We start from the raw sequence: 19,219 nt of genomic DNA, 5'->3' as shown, positions 1-19,219 counted from the left end.
TCCAGGAAACAAAAGCGATGTTTATTTGTCCAGCTTGATGGAAGCCGGTTTACAGTTGAGTGGAGTGGTCACACTCTTCCCAGGGCGTATCCTGTGCAGGGTCCTCGGTGGGCGGAAGTGGACAGCAGCAAGGGCAGAGGCGCCTCTGAAACGCCTTGTCGAGGAGCACGTAGAGGAGCGGGTTCACGCAGCAGTGGGTGCTGGCGATGATGCCCGTCACCTGGACGCTCCTGTCCAGGTGGTAGCGGCTCCCGCAGTCCCGCAGGGAGAAGGAGTCCTTGAACGTAGACAGGAACAGCGCCACATTGTAGGGTCCCCACATCAGCAGGAAAACAACCATGATGACGAAAACCAGCCGGAAAAGGTCAGACTTCCTTAATGTTTTTCCCAGACGCACAAGGCAAACGATGAAAACCAGCAGTGGGACCAGAAGGCCCGCCAGGTTCACCTTCAAGGTCAGAATGGGCTCCCAGGCCGTCCCCTGGCCCGGCAGGAAGTGAGGCCCGCTGCAGGGGCACCTGGACCCCCGGCTGTCCCCCGGAGCCGCGCACAACAGGACCTCGGGCAGCGCCAGCAGAGCGGCCGCCAGCCAGGCCAGGCCACTGGCGAGGGCGCCACAGGCCCCCCTCCTGGCCGCTGGGGACAAGCGTCTTGCGCGGGAGCACACCAGGTAGCTCTGCAGGGTCAGGAGGGCGTTGAACAACGCCTCGCTGTGCAGGCCCACGGAGGACAGTGCCACGAGAACTGTGCACATGGGATGGCCCAGGGGCCCCCCGTAGGAGGCAGCGTGAGCCTGGATCGGCAAGGTGAGCAAGAAGCACAGATTAGACACGGCCAAGTTCAGGAAGTAGGTGTGTTCCACCTGGCGGAGTCTGTGGCATTTGACCAGGATGCACATCATCAAGATGATGTCCAGGAGGCCCAGCAGGAACACGGTGGTGTAGAGCTGGGGCAGCAGCTGGGCCGAGAGGACGGCGGGGTCGTACGGGGGGCATTGCTGGGCGCCGTCCTTTCCGAGCGTCTCATTGTCAGGCAGAGGGTCGTAGATGATGACGTCATAATCATCATCGTCGTCGGTGTAGTTAGCCATGGCCGGCTGCCCTGCGCAGAGAAAGGGGATGATGTTATCGCAGACAGCTGCAGGGCCCCGGAGGAAACAGCAAACAGGTGAGTGGCCACGCCGCACGCTCTGAGCCAGAGGACGTCTGCGGCCCAGGAGAGGGAAAACAGACATTTCTCCACCCCGTCCCTCCGTCCCACGTGGGCTGCTGCCCCCGATGCTGACACCCCCCGGGCAAACGCAGGTAAGCGGGACACGTCTTCTAAGAACGTCATTCATTCTCTGGGCAGAAACAGGAGCCCGCGGGCAGGCAATATGTAGGAGAGAGAGAGGAGCTCCCATGCGGGAGAGCCCAGAACCAGGGCCGCAGCGTCGGCGTGGGTCATCATCTCTCCCCGTCTGAGAAGCTGGCTCACCCCCAGGCAGCTTCCTGTGACAGGCTGGGAGCTCCGAGTTCTTCTCTCGAAGGACAGGAGCAAATGTCTGCAAAAGCGAAAGCATCCTACGCCCCACATGGCCTCGCTGGTGAAATACACAGATGACTTACCCTTGGCCGAGCCGCTGGGCCGGGCCTGGGCCTGCAGAAAGCGGCTTCCTCCCAGCCCAGCAGGCGGTCCTGACCCCTAGGGGTGAGTGAGAGAAGCCACAGCGTGTCCCTGATAGCTCTGCCTCCAGTTTGGGGCTCCGAGATGAACTGAAGTAAAGCCCCGGGAAAGCTCCCCCGGACCCCAGGCTGCGTCTCAGCCTTCGAGGGAAACCAGGAAGTTGTTGAGTCCTCCACCTCCCTCTGGACCCGCCTCTGATTCCCCGGCCTCCTGGCTGCCCCAGATAAGGGAACTGGGTTCGGCTGCTCTTGGGCGATACGGAGGGAGGGCTAGGAAGGCCCGTCTGACATGTGTCACTGAGCAGGGACCAGCTGCAGCCAATTGTCACGGTGGCGCCTACAGAGCCAGGGGCCCGATGCCCACCTGCAGCGGCTCCTTAGCATCTGCAGAGCCCACACCTGGCATCCATCTGGGGCTTCCAGAACTTGTAGTGAGAGCCCCAGGGACCGTGCTGGGTGTTTCTTGTCACTTTTGACTGAGGTGGTGGGGTCTCAAGAGAGGATTTCCCCGGCAGCGGCAGCCACAGGGATATCCCTTGGGAAGGGGGTGCAGACGTGGGGTGTCAGTGCAGGGAGCGTGGGCTGCCGTGAGCACCGACAGCCCCACTCCATGGGAACCGAGGGGTTAGGCGAGCTGTGAGGAGCTGACCCTGCGCCTCGAGGGAGAACCCAGCGCAGGAACATTCCACGGTGAGGACGCGGGGAGGCAGAGAACGTGAGGGTGACAAGTTCAACCCCAGACAAGGCAGGGGCGAGGCGAGGTTTGAGGCCGGAGAGAGGAAGCTGAGACAAGAGCCCACATTTGGAGTGGTGGGCGAAGGTGGTGGGCGGTTGGGGTGGAGGGAGGGCGGGGAGGGTTGGGAAGAAACCTGAACTGGGAAGAGGAACTTGATTGAAAGAGCTGAGCAGTCAGTCTGAACTCCCAGATCCAGTCTTTGCACCTGTGATCGGCCTCCGCGGATTGGTTTAGCGTTTATGTTGCTTATGTGGCTGGTCAGATGGCATCCTGCTAACGCCACAGAGGTGTTCGGGGTAGCATTCCGCCCAGAACGTGGGCCTGTTAAAATAGAAATAAGGAAAGCATTAAAAGAAAGGAAAAACAAACACATAAGGGCCCAGACGAACATGTGATCGAGCATTAAATTTAACTCAAAGGGCGACTCAGGGTGCTCCTCCCTAAGCAAGGGTTGGTGCTGGTGGGAACCGGGGCTGTGACTGTTTCCCAGCCAGTCCTCCTGCTGCCCCCCCCAAACCGCCCCCCCCCCGTATAGGCTCCTGAGAGTGAGGGTCACTGTGCCCTGGGAAGCTCTGGCCAGTGGTGGCAGCTGTGGCCCTGGGACCAGCAAAGGTCACTCTTCCTTCACGGGCTCTACCTCCTGTGGCCAGGCTATTTGGAGGCACACCAGCCCCCCCACCCCAACCTGCCCCCCACCTCCCCAGAACCTGGAGTGAGTAGGTGATGGCAGCTCTTGATACTCTATTGCCGGATGCCCACTGGTCGATCGCAGGCCAGGGGCTGAGGGTCAAGTCCAATGTTGAGACTTGAAAAACCCCATGAATATACACCCTGCACGTGATGTGGTTAAGTGGAGGGAAATTGCAGGCAGGCACCTCGAATGTGTCACGGGATTATGTGAAATTGGAAGTTTCCCAAGAAAAACCACTGTTTGTACATTCAGGATCACCCTAACTTCCTGGAATTAGCATGGCCTTCGCTTTCAGTATTGTTTTATTTTGGCTTGATTCCTAGCATTCTGCTTATCCACTGGTCCGTTCCCTAACCTCCCTGGAAGCCCCAGTAAAACCAACCCATCAACCCACTTCTCCTCTCCATTCTTTCTTTGAGTAAGTGTTTCTGAGACTAGCTAGTTAACACCACTTAGCCACGAAGACAAGATCCATCACTAACTTACGGTCTCCTGTCTCAACTAGCTTCCAGAGACTTTTCTAGGGGAAAAAGGGAAAAACACCTACTGAGTAAAAACTCCCATATCCAGAAGGGTTTCTAGGACTTTTCGTATTCTAAGACGAAGTGCTGACTTAGGGCAATACGACAAACCCACAAGAATGGACTAGACCCTTGTCTACAATGAGTGGGTTCTGCTAATAATATTTTGCTCCCTTTTTTAAGGATCTTGATTCCTTATAAAATGTTTAATTAAGTCATGATTTAATCAAACCAGCCAGGGTTTAATTGTGGTTTGTGAAGCCTACCAACTGTCTCTCACGGTGATCCATTTCCTTGGATATTTGCAGTCTCCATGTGAGTTCAAATTTATTGGGGATTATTTTCTCTGCATCAGCTTTTCGTGGCCTGAAGGGGGAGCACTCCCTTCTGGGGGGGGTGGGGCGGGGTTGCATTTGTTTCAGCAAGCAGCACTAGGGGCATCAATGGCCTGAGATGAGTTTTCTTGGTCTGCTGTTGTGATCTCCTGGGTTGAGGGTGTTGTAGAATGGAACCTCATATTTGCATGAGGCACGGATTTTGGTTTCCCAGAGGAGTCTCTTCCCTCTACTGCTTAGAGCCTAGGCAAGGACTGGTCCGCTGTCTCATTGTCTTCTGCCTGTGGGTGCATTTCTTTTAGTCCACCTTTTCCTAGCTGTATGCCAGGACATCTCGGTTCCAGCTCCCCATCTCACGTAGCCCCAGGCTTTGCTGTCTTCCCCATGGTGGAGTCACAGTTCGTGGCCTTTTAATGCATGTGGCCTTTGATTTGTCTACACCAGGGGTGATCAACAGGATAAGTATCCACTGAGTAGTGTTTCCATGAGCATTTGTTGAAAAGTGACATTTGTTTATTCATTTCACAGGTTTTTCGTGCCTACTGTCCTGTAAACCTTCCTTTCCCCCTCTCTGTCCACTCTCCTCTACCCTGCTTTATGTCCAGAGAGACTGAGCTTATTACTAGTAATAGCAGACCCCCCTTAGCCTATGATTTTCTGCTGGGTTGGGCCAATCGGGAATTTCAGGTAGGAGATTGGAGGCTCTTTCCTGGTTGGTCTCCTTCTTGGTGGGGCAGCTCTTGCCAGACAGCACCCTCCTCTTGGCCTGTGGTGGGAAAGGTGGACCACTCTCACCAGCACTGAGTCCTGCACTATGTGCCGAGTTCCCCATCCCCTGTCTCAATCTTTTTTTTTAAAAAATATATTTTATTGATTTTTCACAGAGAGGAAGGGAGAGGGATAGAGAGCCAGAAACATCGATGAGAGAGAAACATCGACCAGCTGCCTCCTGCACACCCCCCACCGGGGATGTGCCCGCAACCACGGTACATGCCCTTGACCGGAATCTTACCTGGGACCCTCCAGTCCGCAGGCCGACGCTCTATCCACTGAGCCAGACCGGTTTCGGCCCCTGTCTCAATCTTTGTAAAGAGCCCTCTCACCAGACTCCTCTCAGTTGCCCTACTGGAGTGTGCCACATGTTTCCTAGCAAGACAGTAGGACACATCTCCCGAGTGCCAGGAGCTTTGCCCTGGGAGAAAATGATGAGCAAACTAGACCCATTCCCTGTCCTCATGGCATTGACATGACCATCTAGAGCAGTGGTTCTCAACCTTTCTAATGCCGCGACCCTTTAATACAGTTCCTCATGTTGTGGTGACCCCCAACCATAAAATTATTTTCGTTGCTACTTCATAACTGTAATTTTGCTACTGTTAATGAATCATAATGTAAATATCTGTGTTTTCCGATGGTCTTAGGCTCTACAGTAGTGGTTCTCAACCCTGTGGGTCACAACCTGTGGTAGCAAAATTACAGTTATGAAGTAGCAACGAAAATAATTTTATGGTTGGGGGTCACCACAACATGAGGAACTGTATTAAAGGGTCGCGGCATTAGAAAGGTTGAGAACCACTGATCTAGAGGGATATGGTCAGATACATAACTGATTATAACCCAGGGAGTCACGTGATGGGCTGGGAAGCACATGGGAGCTGTGGGGCAGTCAGCAGGGGCACCTGCCCAGCCCAGAGGGCCCAGGGGAGGTGTCCCAGGATAGCTGTCATCTAAGCTGAAAGCCCGAGTGGGAGTTAGCCAGGCGAGGAGCGTATAGGCCTCTTCTCCTCCCTTTTCCTCCCAATGTCTTCTTTTTTCAGATCCTTGAGGGACCATTTACTTGTATCACAGAGATGGGACAAGGGAAGTGAAAGGAACACAACCCAGGGTGGAGGTATTTTTAGTCATTGGCGCCTGTGACTGAGTTTTGGTGGAAGAGAAAGTTGGAGCCAAGAACTTGGCTATTTGAGACCGCACTCCCAGGAATGCAGAACTCTCAGCGAGGGCGTTGCAGACAGAGGTCTTGTTGATCTAAAGGGCTCTCAGGAAACAACCTGGAAGGGACCCAACTGAGGCGGGACCCAGCAGAGGGAGAAGCTGACGGCAAGGGAGTTCCAACTGAGGCCTCAGCTGATCCGTGAGGAGCTCTGGCGCTGGGCTGGCCCTGCAGCGCTGTCCCACACTGTGGGAAGGGGGTCAGGCCTCAGCCCTCCCCTGGGAGGGGGCATAGCCTGGCAGGCAGGTCCCAGCAGCTGAAGGTGGTTCCCAGTGAGGCGTGCAGCTGCCCCAGCCCCAGCACCTGAGAGAGTGGGTGCATTGACCCTGGAGAGGGCATCAGGGCAGAACCCACAGTGCCTATTGCACATGCTGAGAGTTCTCGGTTTCTGCACATTTTATTTACCCAAAGATAAGAAACAGAAACTGAAGTGTACAAAACTGCCATGTCGTAAGACCATGCTGTGGTCGTGGAGGAGGAGTCACGTGCCCGTTGGCCACTTATCCCTCTTTTATTTTATTTTTTAATATATTTTATTGATTTTTTTCAGAGAGGAAGAGAGAGGGATAGAGAGTTAGAAACATCGATCAGCTGCCTCCTGCACACCTCCTACTGGGGATGTGCCCGCAACCAAGGTAAATGCCCTTGACCAGAATCAAACCTGGGACCTTTCAGTCTGCAGGCTGACGCTCTATCCACTGAGCCAAACCGGTTAGGGCTCCACTTATCCCTCCTGATGACTCACTGTGGTCATCAGGGCTCGCAGAGTGGGAGTAGAACTGATACGTCCCCACCCCCGTGCCACCCTCCAGTTTTCCTTTTTCCTCTTTCTCCTGCCTTATTTCATTGGCCACACTCTAGCCTTTGGAGCAAGCATGTCAAACTCAAAGGCTAACACGGGCCAAATAAGGTTTAAGTTCATGTGGGCCACAAAATAACAAAAGCTTCCCTTTTCACAGAAACGTAGGTTTATTTCGATAGAGACATGCTGAATGCAAAGGGCTGAAATAAATGAGCAATTGTTAACATAAAATAATAGAACATTTTAATAAAAATTAATATTTTTTTCTTGAACTTTAACTTACCAGACACTGAATAACTGCACAAATTAATAAGCGTAACACAAATAAACCTATTTCTTTTTGTTCTCCAAAAGCGAAATATTTCCTGTTGTGCACACGAAACAAGTCAGTCCAAGACTAAGGACGTGGCAATTGGCTGCTAAAATATTCACTGCTAGTATTAGTGGAGAGAAATGCTGCGCCTGCGCATAAGGCATATAAGGGAAATGAATGGAACACGATTATAGTAATCAGTCATTAGCGAACATTGTAGGTTGTTATTAATAATTATGTACAACAGGATATTGTAAAAATTAAGTTATGAAAAATTAAGTTACGAAATGTTATTAAAACATTTCTTACATACCGTTATATTGGCTGGGCCACAAAAATATTTGTTGTGGGCCACGAGTTTGACATGCTTGCTTTTGAGGATCGGGAAGATTGAACAGTCTCTGGTTCAATATGAACCATATTTTGAAGAGATAAGAAATCTTTTCTTATAAACAGAGGTAAAAGGTAATCAACCAAGTAGGAGCCTCACTTAAAAAATATTCCCTTTAACAAAATTAAATTGTGACAGATTTTAACTGTGCAAGACTGGGCTGGGCCCTGGTCCTCAGCCTGGGTGGGTACTGTGGGCCCTCCTGGGGTCAAGGCCCAGGGGACTGAAAGCTGTGCTCCTTCCCTGCCCAGTGTCCCCCCCCCCTCCGCCCCCCAGGGAGGGTCCCTGAGGCCCCCTGGAGCCTTTCCTATAGACTCCAAGGATGTGGTTTGAGCTGGCTGCTATCTGCGCACCAGAGTCTGAGGTACCCACCTCTTTCCCATCTCAAAAGATTCAGCCATACCCTCTGGAAAGGGTCCTTGGAAAGGGTCCCTCCTTCTCTCAGCAACCAGGGCCTTCGAACCACAAAGGCAGGTCCTGTCCCCTCCCGAGAGCCCAGAACTTCGGGACAAAGTTGTGCTTTTTTAGGGGCAACAGGGAAATATGGTTGTCTGTCCCTTTGCTGTGAGTCAGTGCAGGAGGAGACCAGGCAGGCGCTGGAAGGTTGTCTTGCTTTTCGGGTTGCATCACAGGCCCCGTGGATGTTTTTTCCGCTCTTATCTTGTTTGGCGTCCCGGGACAATGACACTTCCTCTTCCTCCCTGAGCTCTCGCCTCGGCAGGGCTCTGCCTGTCCCACACACCTTCTGCTTCTCCTCGGGGGTTCCTCCTTGTCTGCACTCCTTAGGGTTCTGTCCTGAGCCATGTGTCCACTGCTGGGGCCCCCAGATGTGCCTCTCCACCCATGTGCTCTGCTGGGTCCAAGGCCAGCCCATCCAGCTTCTCCCGACACTGCCAGCTGCATGAAGTTCTAACTCAACACTCAACCCATCATCTCATATCCGGGGCCCCAGCCATCACCTCCCTCCCTCCCTAAATCCAAGTCCTGATGAGTCATTCCCCTGGTAGTTTCCTTTCTTTCTTTTTAAAAATACTATAGTATGTGTATTTTTTATTGATTTCAAAGAGGAAAGGAGAGAGAGAGAGAGAGGTAGAAATATCAATGATGAGAGAGTCTCATTGATTAACTGCCTCCTGCACGCCCCACACTGGGGATGGAGCCCGCAACCCAGGCATGTGCCTGACCCAGAATCAAACTATGACCTCCTGGTCCATACATCGACACTCAACCACTGAGCCATGCCAGCTGGGCTTCCCTGGAAGCTTTCAAATTTGTTAGCTGCTCGCCACTCAGAGCTCTTAATCTTGGCAGAGGCCTCCGTTGTGTCCCCAGAGGAGCACCTCCAAAACTCTGCCTGGGGTCTCTGCCTCCCTCCACTCTTGCCTCCTCCTGTACATTCTCCACATGCTGGGGTCGATCAGATGGCCAAGGTACACATTCCCTCCCTGCCCCTCTCCACGCCCCTTGGGCCTACACTCCTTAGCACAATGAGCAAGGCCACCCTAGTTGCCCTCTACTCACCAGCTTCCCGTCCCATCTGTTTCTACTCCCTTCTTTCTCATGAAACTACTCACCATTCTCTGAAGTTGCCTCCTCCTGTGCCTGCTTGTTTCTGTTAGGGTCCCCGAAGAAGGTACGCATGAGGCCGACAGCGATAAGGAATTAAAATTTATTAGGTCATCTGGAAACCAGATGGGCTGAGCTCCCAGGGACGGGGAATCAGAGATTTTAACAGACTCTGGGCAACGTTTTCGGTGTGGAATTCTCTGGGCAGGTCCGGATCCTGGGCAAGTCCTGAAAGGAAAGTTAATGGTCTTTGCAAATACAATGTGGTTTAAGCGAAAGGGAATGTCGCTTGCGAAATGATCTAAATGTCAGTTTCCCAGGGGAGGGGGTGCCGATTCGATTATTTGATCAGGCCTAACATTCCAGCCTTTTTGTTTTATGGAATAGGGACGGACGTCATTTCTTCCATAGTTATTTCCTGCTGAGAGGGGACGTCGAGATCATAAGGGGATGGACTTTGATTGTAGTCTGCTGGAACACTGTACAGATGCCTCCTGGTTGGAGTGAGGGGTTGCAGCAGCATGATTTCCCCGAGAGACTGGTTGGTGAAGGCTTGAAGACGGTCCTGAAGGAAAGATGAAAAATGGTGCAGAATACATGGGCCAAAAATGAGGAATAGGAATGTTAATGGTCCTATGAAGAAAGGTAGATACCAATTTATATTTTTTAGCCAGTAGTCCCATGAATTTGCAAAATATGATGGAGCACTGGTTAAGCCCCTTATGCCAGTCCTGACACCTGCTGAGATACTGAGGGTTATGAGGAGACAGATTATCTGGAGACAGGTAAAGACTAGTTATTGGGGGGGGGCTACGTCTACATTGGGTGAGAGAGAAACTATAGTACAGGTTTCTGTCTAGTTGCTCATCCCTGTTTTGAGTAGAACTCTGACTCCTGCTAAGAAGGGATATAGAAAAAAAAAAAATCTCTAGCACATGCCAAATCATTCATTATAGTCAGTATTTGAGTAGGATGCCGGGTGGAGTTTTATGTAATACCCAAGGCTGAGGAAACCTGTTGAGTGACTTGGGAGGTAAAAGCTGGTCCTGAGGCAGCCATGACTGAGGGGACAGTCATGGAGGAGATAAGGCATTGACGGGCTAAGGTAATGACTCAGCTGTGCAGGGTGAGAGTGAAACCAAGCTCGGTGACTGTGGTTTGGGACAACTGAGCTTTATGAGGGGATGCGTGGTGGCCCCAGTTGGACACAGAGGTAGAATGAGAAAAGAGTGATAAAGGAGGTGTCTACTAAGATGCTGTGTAGAGGTGAAGTGGCTAATGGCTGCGAGACTAATGCCTCAAGCCCCATAATAGAGACTTAGGAGGGGACAAGGGTCCCAGCAAACTTGGGGAGGGCAGAATAAGTGGCCCTGGTGTCAGTTAAAATGGCGATCGGCTTACCTGCCATCACAATCATTCCCCGAGACTCTGTCCTGCTGCTGTAAGTCTGTGGGGCCTTGTCAGGGCCTGGGCAGCTTCAGTCTTCTGTGGCCAGTCCCAGGAGGTCTGGGAGCTGCACACCGGGTCCAGAGGGCGGCCTTGCTGGACTGGCTGAGGTCTGACCTGGAGGGGCCAGACTACAGTCTGATTTCCAGTGGCCTTCCCTTCCGCACCTTGGGCAGGGCCCAGGAGGGGTCTCAGGTTTGGGCAGGACTTGGCCCAGTGTCCTTCCTTGTTGCATTTGAAGCACGAGCCAGGAGGAGGCTTAGCCCCTGACTTACCCTTGTTGGAGGACCGGCACTTCATTTGGGGTATGTGAGAGCGGTGGCTAGGAGCTGGAAGGCCTCCTTCTGGGCCTCAGCCTTGGCCTGATCTCACCTTTGTTTTTGGATTTGGGTCTTATTGTCTCTATTATTAAAAACCTCAAAGGTCAGGTTAACGAGGTCTTTTTTTGGGGGGTGAGGACCTGTGTCTATTGTTCGAAGTTTGCGGTGTATGTTGGGAGCTAATTGGGCAATAACATGGGTGTTCAGAAGAAGGGGTCCCTCAGGGAAGGTGGGGTCCAAGGTGGTAAATTTCTGTTAGGCCTCTGTGAGGCAGGAGAGGAAGAGAGCTGGGTTTTCGCCAGAGCCCTGAGTGATTTCATTAAGTTTGTCATAGTTGACCGCCTTATGGGCAGCCTTTCTGAGTTTGGCAATGAGACAGGTGATTATATGGCTATGGAGCCGGTGCCCTGGAGAATTAACCTGATAGTCCCATCTCAGGTCAGTTTGGGGGACTATGTCAGTGCCAACCAGGTTGGCTGTCACGTCCTGTCTACGGAGGGCATGGGCATGGTCCTGAGCTGCTAGCCAGACAGGCTCCTTTTCCTCTGGGGTGGGAGAGGAGGACAGGATGACATATATGTCATGCCAGGTCAGTCATAGGACTGGGTCAGGTACTCAAATTCCTTAGTAAAGGTGGTGGGGTCGGTGGAAAAGACCCAAGACGCCTCTCAGTCTGTGTGAGGTAGGACATGGAAAATGCGATGTGTACCTGGACTATGCCCTCGGTTCCCACTCCCTCTCTCAGAGGTAGAACGGACCTGGGAATAGAAGTGGCTGTTGAGGAAGGCAGTCTTTGGTGGCCCAAGAGCAAGTATTAGGAGGGAAAAGGCTGTATTGGAACTGGCATTCTCAGGATTTGGCCTCTCAGGGACCTGGGGAGAAGGTGGTTGCTGGTTAGGAAGGTCTGGGTCTTGGGACTCTACTGCAGGTGAGGGAGGGGGCACGTAAGGGGGTGGAGGTCGGTGGTCTGCTGGGTCAAAAGCAGATTCAGAATCCGAAGTGTTAGGGGGTGATGTTTTGTGGGAAGGAGAAGGATCTGATGGGAAGAGCAGGACTGACAGAGGGTCGAGACCAAAGTGGTGGAGTGAGATGATGGGTGGATGATGATCGAGTGCCCGGGGACAGTCACGTCTCCTGTGGCCATGCCAAGAATCCAGAACGTTCTATGAATCTGGAGGAAGCTGCAGCAATCTTGCCAGGGATCCCGAACAGCCCACCACAGGTCTGTGTCCTCCTGGATGAGGCTGGGGCAGGGTTTCTCAACCACGGCACTGCTGACTCCTGGGACTGGACACGTTTTTCTCGTTGGGGAGTACCCTGTGCGTTGAGGGTATTGAGCAGCATCCCTAGCCTCTTCCCCGAGTCGTGACAACCAAAATGTCTCCAGATGTGGCCAGGTGGCTCCCGGAGGAGAATCGTCCTCTGGTTGAGATCCACAACCCCAGAAGAATCAACTGTGGGCATGGGAGAAAAGGGAAAATATTTCATCAAGGGCGTGCCCAACAGAAAATGAATTCTATGCATCTTGAAATTGACTGAGCAATCCCGGGGTTGCATTGAACAGGCGGGCACAGATGAAATGGGACCGGCTTCCAAGCAGATGCGGCTCCGAATGAGGAAGAGTGTGTTTGGTTATAACATGGTCTCATTTGTGCTTCTGAGTCGGGGCCTGATATAAACATGAGACGCCAGAAGGCTGCCCCTTGGTCTCAGGCTCCAGCCGAGCCTTTGTCCCTGCCAGGAAGCCAGTCTCACTGCCCAGCGCCTCACCCCAGGCACGTTGTGGTTGTTTGTTTACCTCTGGGCTCTGTGTTTAGACTCTTACATCATTCCCTGAACACAGGAACTGGGGCCTGTGGTAACCCTAGCACCAGCTCAGTAACTTCTCAGTAGATAGTGGGTGAATACGGATGTATTTAAAATGCAACTCCCCTGAATTCATGACACTTTCCACTGCACTCTGTTATTTGCTCTGTCCCGGTGAAAGACGGGAGAGGAGGTTTGATGGGGGAGGAAGATGAGGGGGAGGGAGGCAAAGCGACGTTTTTCGTTGTTGTTGTAATTAATAGAAGGCCATTTCCGAAAGGACAGGCAAACACGTTGTAAAAGAACTGCCTGGTGTCTTTGTCAGGTTGGTCTGCTATCACTAATTACGATAGACTGGGTGGCAAACAACAGGCATTTGTCTCTCTCAGTCCTGGAGCCTGGGAGTCCCAAGATCTAGGTGCCAGCAGATCTGGTGTCTGGTGAGAGCCCGCTTGCTGGTTTGCAGATGGCCGTCTTCTCTGTGTCCTCACATGCGAAGGGCAGAGAGAGAGAGCAAGCCCTGTGTCTCGTTCATAAGGGCGCTCATCCCACTGGTGAGGGCTCCACCCTTAGGACCGAATCACCTCCCAAAGGCCCACCTCCTAATACCATCACCTTGGGAGGTTAGGGCTTCAACATAGGGACTTAGGGGTCACACACATTTAGTCCACAACAGCTGGTGAGCAAATACCTGCCTATCTGTGTGGGAAAACCTGTCCACTCAGTGGACAAAGAAAGGGCTGTTAAAGGTGAGGGGTGGAGAAATGCTCCTGGTTGCGTGGGTGGGGGCAGTGGGCGCCTCTCTGTGCACTAGTGGAGGTGCTCTAGGTGCTGGGCAGGGAGGCGCTCACCTAGCTAAGAAGGGGAGCGCTGGGGGATTCTTGCCGCTGATCACAGGAGAGAAGGAATGGCCGAGCATCTGGTCTCGGGAAAGACATGACCCGGGACAGCTGTGTGTTGGGTCACCTCTCCCAGGTGGTCATGAGCCTTCTCTCCAGGGCACTGCAAGCCACTGTGGGACTCGGTCATGGACATGATTTCTGGGAGCCAGAAGCTGACTGGCTTACCTGGGTTTCATGGTAGGCAGGTGGCCTCGCTAATTTGTGTCACTGCAGTGGCCCTTGAATGATCATCAGAGGCTGATGGGGACTCTGTAACTGATCTGACCGACAGCCCCAGAACCCACTGATCAATGTTCCCATCACAGTGATGGTGACAGTGCGCCCCCCCCCCGGGCCCCCGCCCAGGTGATGTGGAGCAATGGCAGGTCCTCACCCACAGAGGGGTCTTGCCAAGGAATCATTCCTGCAGCTGATGAACTGCAAGTTCAAAGGAAATGCAGAGCACAGAGATTGTTCTCTGTATCTATGAGTTTGTTTCTATCTTGTTTGTTCGTTTGTTTTGTTTTTTTTGGATCCTACCTGTAAGTGAAATTATATGGTACTAGAGGCCTGGTGCATGAAATTCATGCACGGGGAGGGCCCCTAGGCCTGGCTGGCCGATTTGTGGGGCAACTGGCGGGGTGATTGGGGCCCCCCACCGGCACCCACCTTGGCTGACCTGGGGCCTGTGGGCTGGGGGCAGCTCCTACATTGAGCGTCTGCCCCCTGGTGGTCAGTGCACATCATAGCGACCGGTCGTTCCACCGGTTGTTCTGCTGTTTGGTCAATTTGCATATTAGGCTTTTATTATATAGGATTTGTCTTTCTCTTTTCAACCTAGTTCACTTAGCTCAATGCCCTCTACATCCACCCATGTTGTCACAAATGGTAAGACTTCATTCTTTTTTTATGGCTGAGTAATATTCCATTGCACATCTTTATCCATTCAGGGGGGTTGGAGGGCTGGGTGAAAAAGGGCAAGGGATTAAGAAGTACAAATTGGCAGTTACAAAATAGTCAAGGGGATATAAAATACAACTTAGGGAATATAATAAGTAATATTGTAATAACCATGTGTGGTCTCAGAGGGGTACTGGACTTAGAAGCAGGATCAATCATACATTATTTAAATGTCGAACCCTCTATGTTGTATACCCGAAACTCATATGATATTGCATATCAACTCTAAGTGAAAAGTTAACTGCAGAATTATCATTGCCTTCTCCAGGCTGACACGGACTTCGGAGTTTTGCAGCTCTGTAGGGATAATGTGTTACTGGAGAGTTAAAGGAATGGTTCCCAGGAGGAATGGCGGGGGGAGTTCTTTCACCAACATAAGTGAAATCTGTTCTCACCTGTGGAACATCTCACACAGCAGCCCCCTTTCTGCACGAGAGACAGTCTCTCTGGAAGTTGAAGCTGCAAGCTCAGCATAGGTGCCACTTTTATTTACTTTTCACTTGGAAGGGATGAGTCAAAGCATAATCCCAAACCAGCAATGGCCTGGAATACTCAGGGCCTCCTGTAGATGTTTTATGTTGCCACTTAAGTCTAGATTCCTATGCTTTAAAAACCAGCTTGCTGAAGACAGTGCTAATGTTCTGTTATGAAAACCTGGAGCCGAATCCAGATTCTCCCTGGTCTTTGTGTCCCCCACTTGCAGCCGTGGGGGTGGGGGCTGGGGGTGTCTTTCTGGGACCACAGCCCTGGCTCCAGCATGCTCAGCAGGACAGGGTTTAGGCAGAGTTTTCAAACTTGGCCATACTTAGAATCACCAGGAACTTCTAAAAGTCAAAAAACCACAGGCCGCATTGTAGACCCCTCCAATCAGAATCCCTGGGGGTGGAGTCAGCTGTCACTATTTGTAAAACTCCCCAGGTGACTACCAGGTGCAGCCTTGATTAAGCACTTGGCCCCCCTGAATCCCAGACCCACCTCCCCTGCTCCCACCCGCCCTACTCAATGGCTCCCTGCTAGCTGCCCATGCACGTTGGGGAAGCACCAGGACTGAAAACACACCACTGCGCTGGCCGGCCCAGACCTGCTACATCAGAATCTCTGGGGCTGGGGGTGGGCTCGGCTCTTCCTCTCTAAAGTGAGGGGGTTGGACTGGCTGATCTTCACAACCTTGCTGGTTTCAAATTCTATGACACCGTAAGTGATCAAATTGAGGTGATATCAATAAGGGAGACAGGAGGGTGTGGATGTAAAAGAAACCCACCTACAAACACTTGGTACCTGCAAGAGAAATGTGGGAGGGGCTCGTGGCGTTTTATGGGCTATGAGAAAGCTTTGTCACAAGACATTTTTGGACCTTGTTGCAAGATCGTGAGTTCAGAGGTCTGCAGAGATTGGCAGGGGCAGTTGGGACTTTTATCTCACCGCAGGCATCAACCTGCATCCTCCATCCACACTCCTCTTGTTCTTCAGAAACAAGAGTGCCAGCAGACAAGCTTTAAACCGCTGAAGGGAAGGAAAAAGGCTCAGTCTTCATTCTCTGTGGCCCAGGTGGTTGGGGGATGCCCTTGTTGATTGCTAAAGTGGCCACCAGGGGGCAGTATAGCACAGCGTTCTTAATGAAGGCCTTTCCATTGAATCACGTTTGAAAAAGACTTCTTTCTACACATACTCTTAACAAACCTAGTTACCACCTTCAGAAAAAGAAGCAAAAATAAATTCCTGAAACATGACAGAATTGCAGTGACACAGAACTTATAATCAAATTAAAGAGTAAGAAGATGGAGCCAAACGTAAATAAGAGTTGTAAAAGTGCTTGAAGGAAATGATGAAGGAAAATCTGGCACAATTATGACCTATATAACTTAACGTATTAACGTTTGGCGATGTTTCGGAAAAATACAAGCAAGATTTCTGCCGTGGATTTTATTCAAATGCGAAGGAGCTATGGAAATGCGTTTCGGTTTTGCCTTTTCTGTCCCCCGCTGGCCAGGATGGTTAGGGAAGCCCGTGCATTGCCACTGTAAGCCCACAGGTTAGACCAGTGGTCGGCAAACTCATTAGTCGACAGAGCCAAATATCAACAGTACAACGATTGAAATTTCTTTTGAGAGCCAAATTTTTTAAACTTAAACTTCTTCTAATGCCACTTCTTCAAAATAGACTCGCCCAGGCTGTGGTATTTTGTGGAAGAGCCACACTCAAGGGGCCAAAGAGCTGCATGTGGCTCGCGAGCCGCAGTTTGCCGACCACTGGGTTAGACTCGTAGGGAGGGCAGTTCGATAGCCCAGGATATGCTCCGCTTTCATCTTCACTTCTAGCCTCTGGGGAAGCTCGTGGCAAGTCGAATACCTTCATCAGAAAGGTTACCCCTTGGAAGTTGCTGTTCATGTTTGGGAGTCTGTTGTCGCCTCCGATAGAAAAATAAATGACTTGTAAATGTAATCGTAGCAGTGGAAATGCCAGTGCATTTTAACTTAGAGCTGCTTAAACTTGAGAACCCTTGGAATTCAAATGTAAACAGAATTGCAATTTATGAATTTGTACCTTATTCCTCCCTGCTAAGGACTTGATGCACGGCATGTACGCAGTGCCCTCCTTGGCAGGGGCCCCTGGGTGGGGGAGCAGGGTCCCTTCCCCCAGGGGATGGTGAATGGAGTCAGAACTCCTGAGAAGAGTGGGCAGTGGAGAGTCCAGGCCCAGGAGAAGTGAGGAAATGGGCGGAAGGGGCTCATGGGGGCGGGCCCTGGTAAGGCTGCAGACACCCCCGGCAGCTATTTCTTCTTGTTCATTCTGGAGTCCCTTATTAAGATGGAAAGGAGATAAGAAGTGATGTATATCGGCCCTAAAAGTTAACACCTTCCAACCTGCCCAAACAGCTGCCTTCGTCGTCTGGGACAGGTCCCCCTTGTCCCTGACCCCGTCCCTCTACGCTGACTTCAGCCCCCCGCCGGCCTTCCTGGGCTCATGCCTCCTCTAGGCCTAGGAGCTGGAAGGCGGCCCTTCAATGCTGTTTGGGAGAAGTTGTCTTAAGAGCCAGCTCCAGCTGTCCTTGTCTTCTGCGTGTTTCACCCGCGCCCAGGTAGGATGGCTGCTGGCTCTGCTGCCACTTGCTGGAAGGTGACAGCACAGCAGGCTGCAAACCTGGCCACCAGCATGTACCCCACCGTGAATGTGCGCAGACGTCACCTCTACCTGGCGCACCTGTGCTCTGCCGCGTGCACAGAAACCCACACGGGCATCCTTGCCATCACCGCAGCCAGATGCTTGAGAGAGATTGTAAATGAGCGAAAAGCAACCTTTATAGCAACCAACCTCCTCCTCCCGCATCCCACTGCCTTCAACTCAGGACTGCAGGCCCATGCGGCCATGGTGTTATCTATCGCCCTCGGTGGCAAACACACACAGCTGCCGAGTGCTTCAACACTCATGGGCTGCTTTTTTAAAAAACAACAGCAATGTGTCAACTCTTTTATTTGCGTCATGGAATTCAATTGGAAATGGAACGATTTCCAAGGTCTGTTGCTCAGAAACTCCACCCTGGAGGCAGCATCTTTAAATACAAATTATTCTGGAAATTTGATCCAGGTACCAGGTCAACTTTTTAAACGGATCTTTAAAAAACACAATTCTCAATACATGTGTGAAATTCTCCCAGTTACTTACAAAAATGCGATCACAGTTTAAGTGCTAGTCTCTAAATGAACTCTTCACTGAAAGAACAAGAGTATAATTTATTATTTTAAAGGCTGGTTTTATTAGACACATATTTTCTTCCAAGCAATTGGTAACTTTCTATATACATACGAAGACCATATATCTCTATCTACCTACCCATCTATCTATCTATCTATCTATCATCATCTATCTATCTATCTATCTATCTATCTTTCTAGATGATAGATAGATGATAGATAGATAGATACAAAGATATCAGAATTTCTGAATCAAGCCAGAGGCTGGGGTCATATGCTACTTATGCCCCTTTAACCGCCTTAAGAGGGAAAGATCAGGCACTTGGGTCACTTCCTGCCGACAACCACAACCCACAAGGTTCAGGTTTCGGAGTTTGAGAAAAATCATTAACACCTCCTATTTTTCTGACACCTTTATCTCCCGGGTGATTCTCACTCCTGTATGTTTCCTCACCTAATGTTTACTACCATGGTCCTAGCTACCTCAGTTCAAAACATTCCCAGGCACATGCTAAGTAAGAAAAGTAGCAACTGCAGAGAGGAAAAAAAACCCCATAGTTCTCCCTTCCAAATGGGTAACTTCCTTAGTGTTTGGGTAGGATTTGTCTGGAGGAGGCATCATTGAAGAGTATCTAAAGGCCCCACACTCAGCCCGAAACACAGAGGTTGGTCAATTGTACTTTTTGTGGCTTATAGAGCTGGGGGCAGCCTGTTCCCAAACGTGTGTGTCTTCTCCGCTCCGCCTATTGATAGGGTTAAATCCGGAAGACGATGCTTAGACAGTGGGGGGAGGGAAGACGCGGCGGGGTGTGGCAGGCAGACTCTTAGTCATTTGGGCTTCCCTCACCTCTTGGCTCAATGCTTATACAGCTCTGGGTTTTCATGAACTATGTAGGTCGCCTATCTGAGCTGGCAGTGTTCCTAGGCCTCAGGCACATGCATTCACACACCTGTTGCTTCAAAGGAGATACCTGGTGACTGAGCTGGGGCAGGAAGGATGCTCTGAGAACTGCTACATCAATGAGAGACAGCCAGAGTCTATCCGCACCAGGCTGCGTACAAGCTCACAACACCCACCCTTCCTCTCCCACCTCCCGCTCCT

General features: G+C 51.3%; 1 protein-coding gene across 9 annotated transcripts; it reads right to left on the bottom strand.

Moving 5' to 3' along the window:
* Nucleotides 1–7,952, bottom strand: CCRL2 (C-C motif chemokine receptor like 2). 9 transcript variants are annotated; one of them, XM_054729620.1, is made up of 4 exons: nucleotides 7,819–7,952; nucleotides 2,540–2,721; nucleotides 1,608–1,683; nucleotides 1–1,101 (listed from the first exon to the last, which is right to left on the bottom strand). In XM_054729620.1, exon 4 carries the CDS (start codon nucleotides 1,088–1,090, stop codon nucleotides 50–52), a length of 1,041 nt encoding a protein of 346 aa, XP_054585595.1. In that variant the 5' UTR covers nucleotides 1,091–1,101; nucleotides 1,608–1,683; nucleotides 2,540–2,721; nucleotides 7,819–7,952; the 3' UTR covers nucleotides 1–49. The 9 variants fall into 9 exon arrangements, with proteins under 9 accessions (XP_054585595.1, XP_054585597.1, XP_054585589.1 ...); XM_054729622.1 differs by having other exon boundaries at nucleotides 2,606–2,721; XM_054729614.1 differs by lacking the exon at nucleotides 7,819–7,952 and adding an exon at nucleotides 3,108–3,234.
* Nucleotides 7,953–19,219: the final 11,267 nt, after the last annotated feature.

This window comes from Eptesicus fuscus, chromosome 18 (assembly GCF_027574615.1).
Source record: "Eptesicus fuscus isolate TK198812 chromosome 18, DD_ASM_mEF_20220401, whole genome shotgun sequence".
In the NCBI taxonomy this organism is placed as follows: domain Eukaryota; kingdom Metazoa; phylum Chordata; class Mammalia; order Chiroptera; family Vespertilionidae; genus Eptesicus; species Eptesicus fuscus.
This window is presented reverse-complemented; position numbering and strand designations above follow the sequence as displayed.

Excerpts from the sequence above, each read along its gene's own strand:
- CCRL2 (XM_054729613.1), bottom strand. The coding sequence starts at position 2,070 with ATGCCAGGTGTGGGCTCTGCAGATGCTAAGGAGCCGCTGCAG. Across the intron at positions 1,583-2,028 it reads ATGCTAAGGAGCCGCTGCAG|CGAGGCCATGTGGGGCGTAG; the intron begins GTGGGCATCGGG and ends GTATTTCACCAG. Across the intron at positions 1,102-1,476 it reads TCACAGGAAGCTGCCTGGGG|GGCAGCCGGCCATGGCTAAC; the intron begins GTGAGCCAGCTT and ends TTCTCTGCGCAG.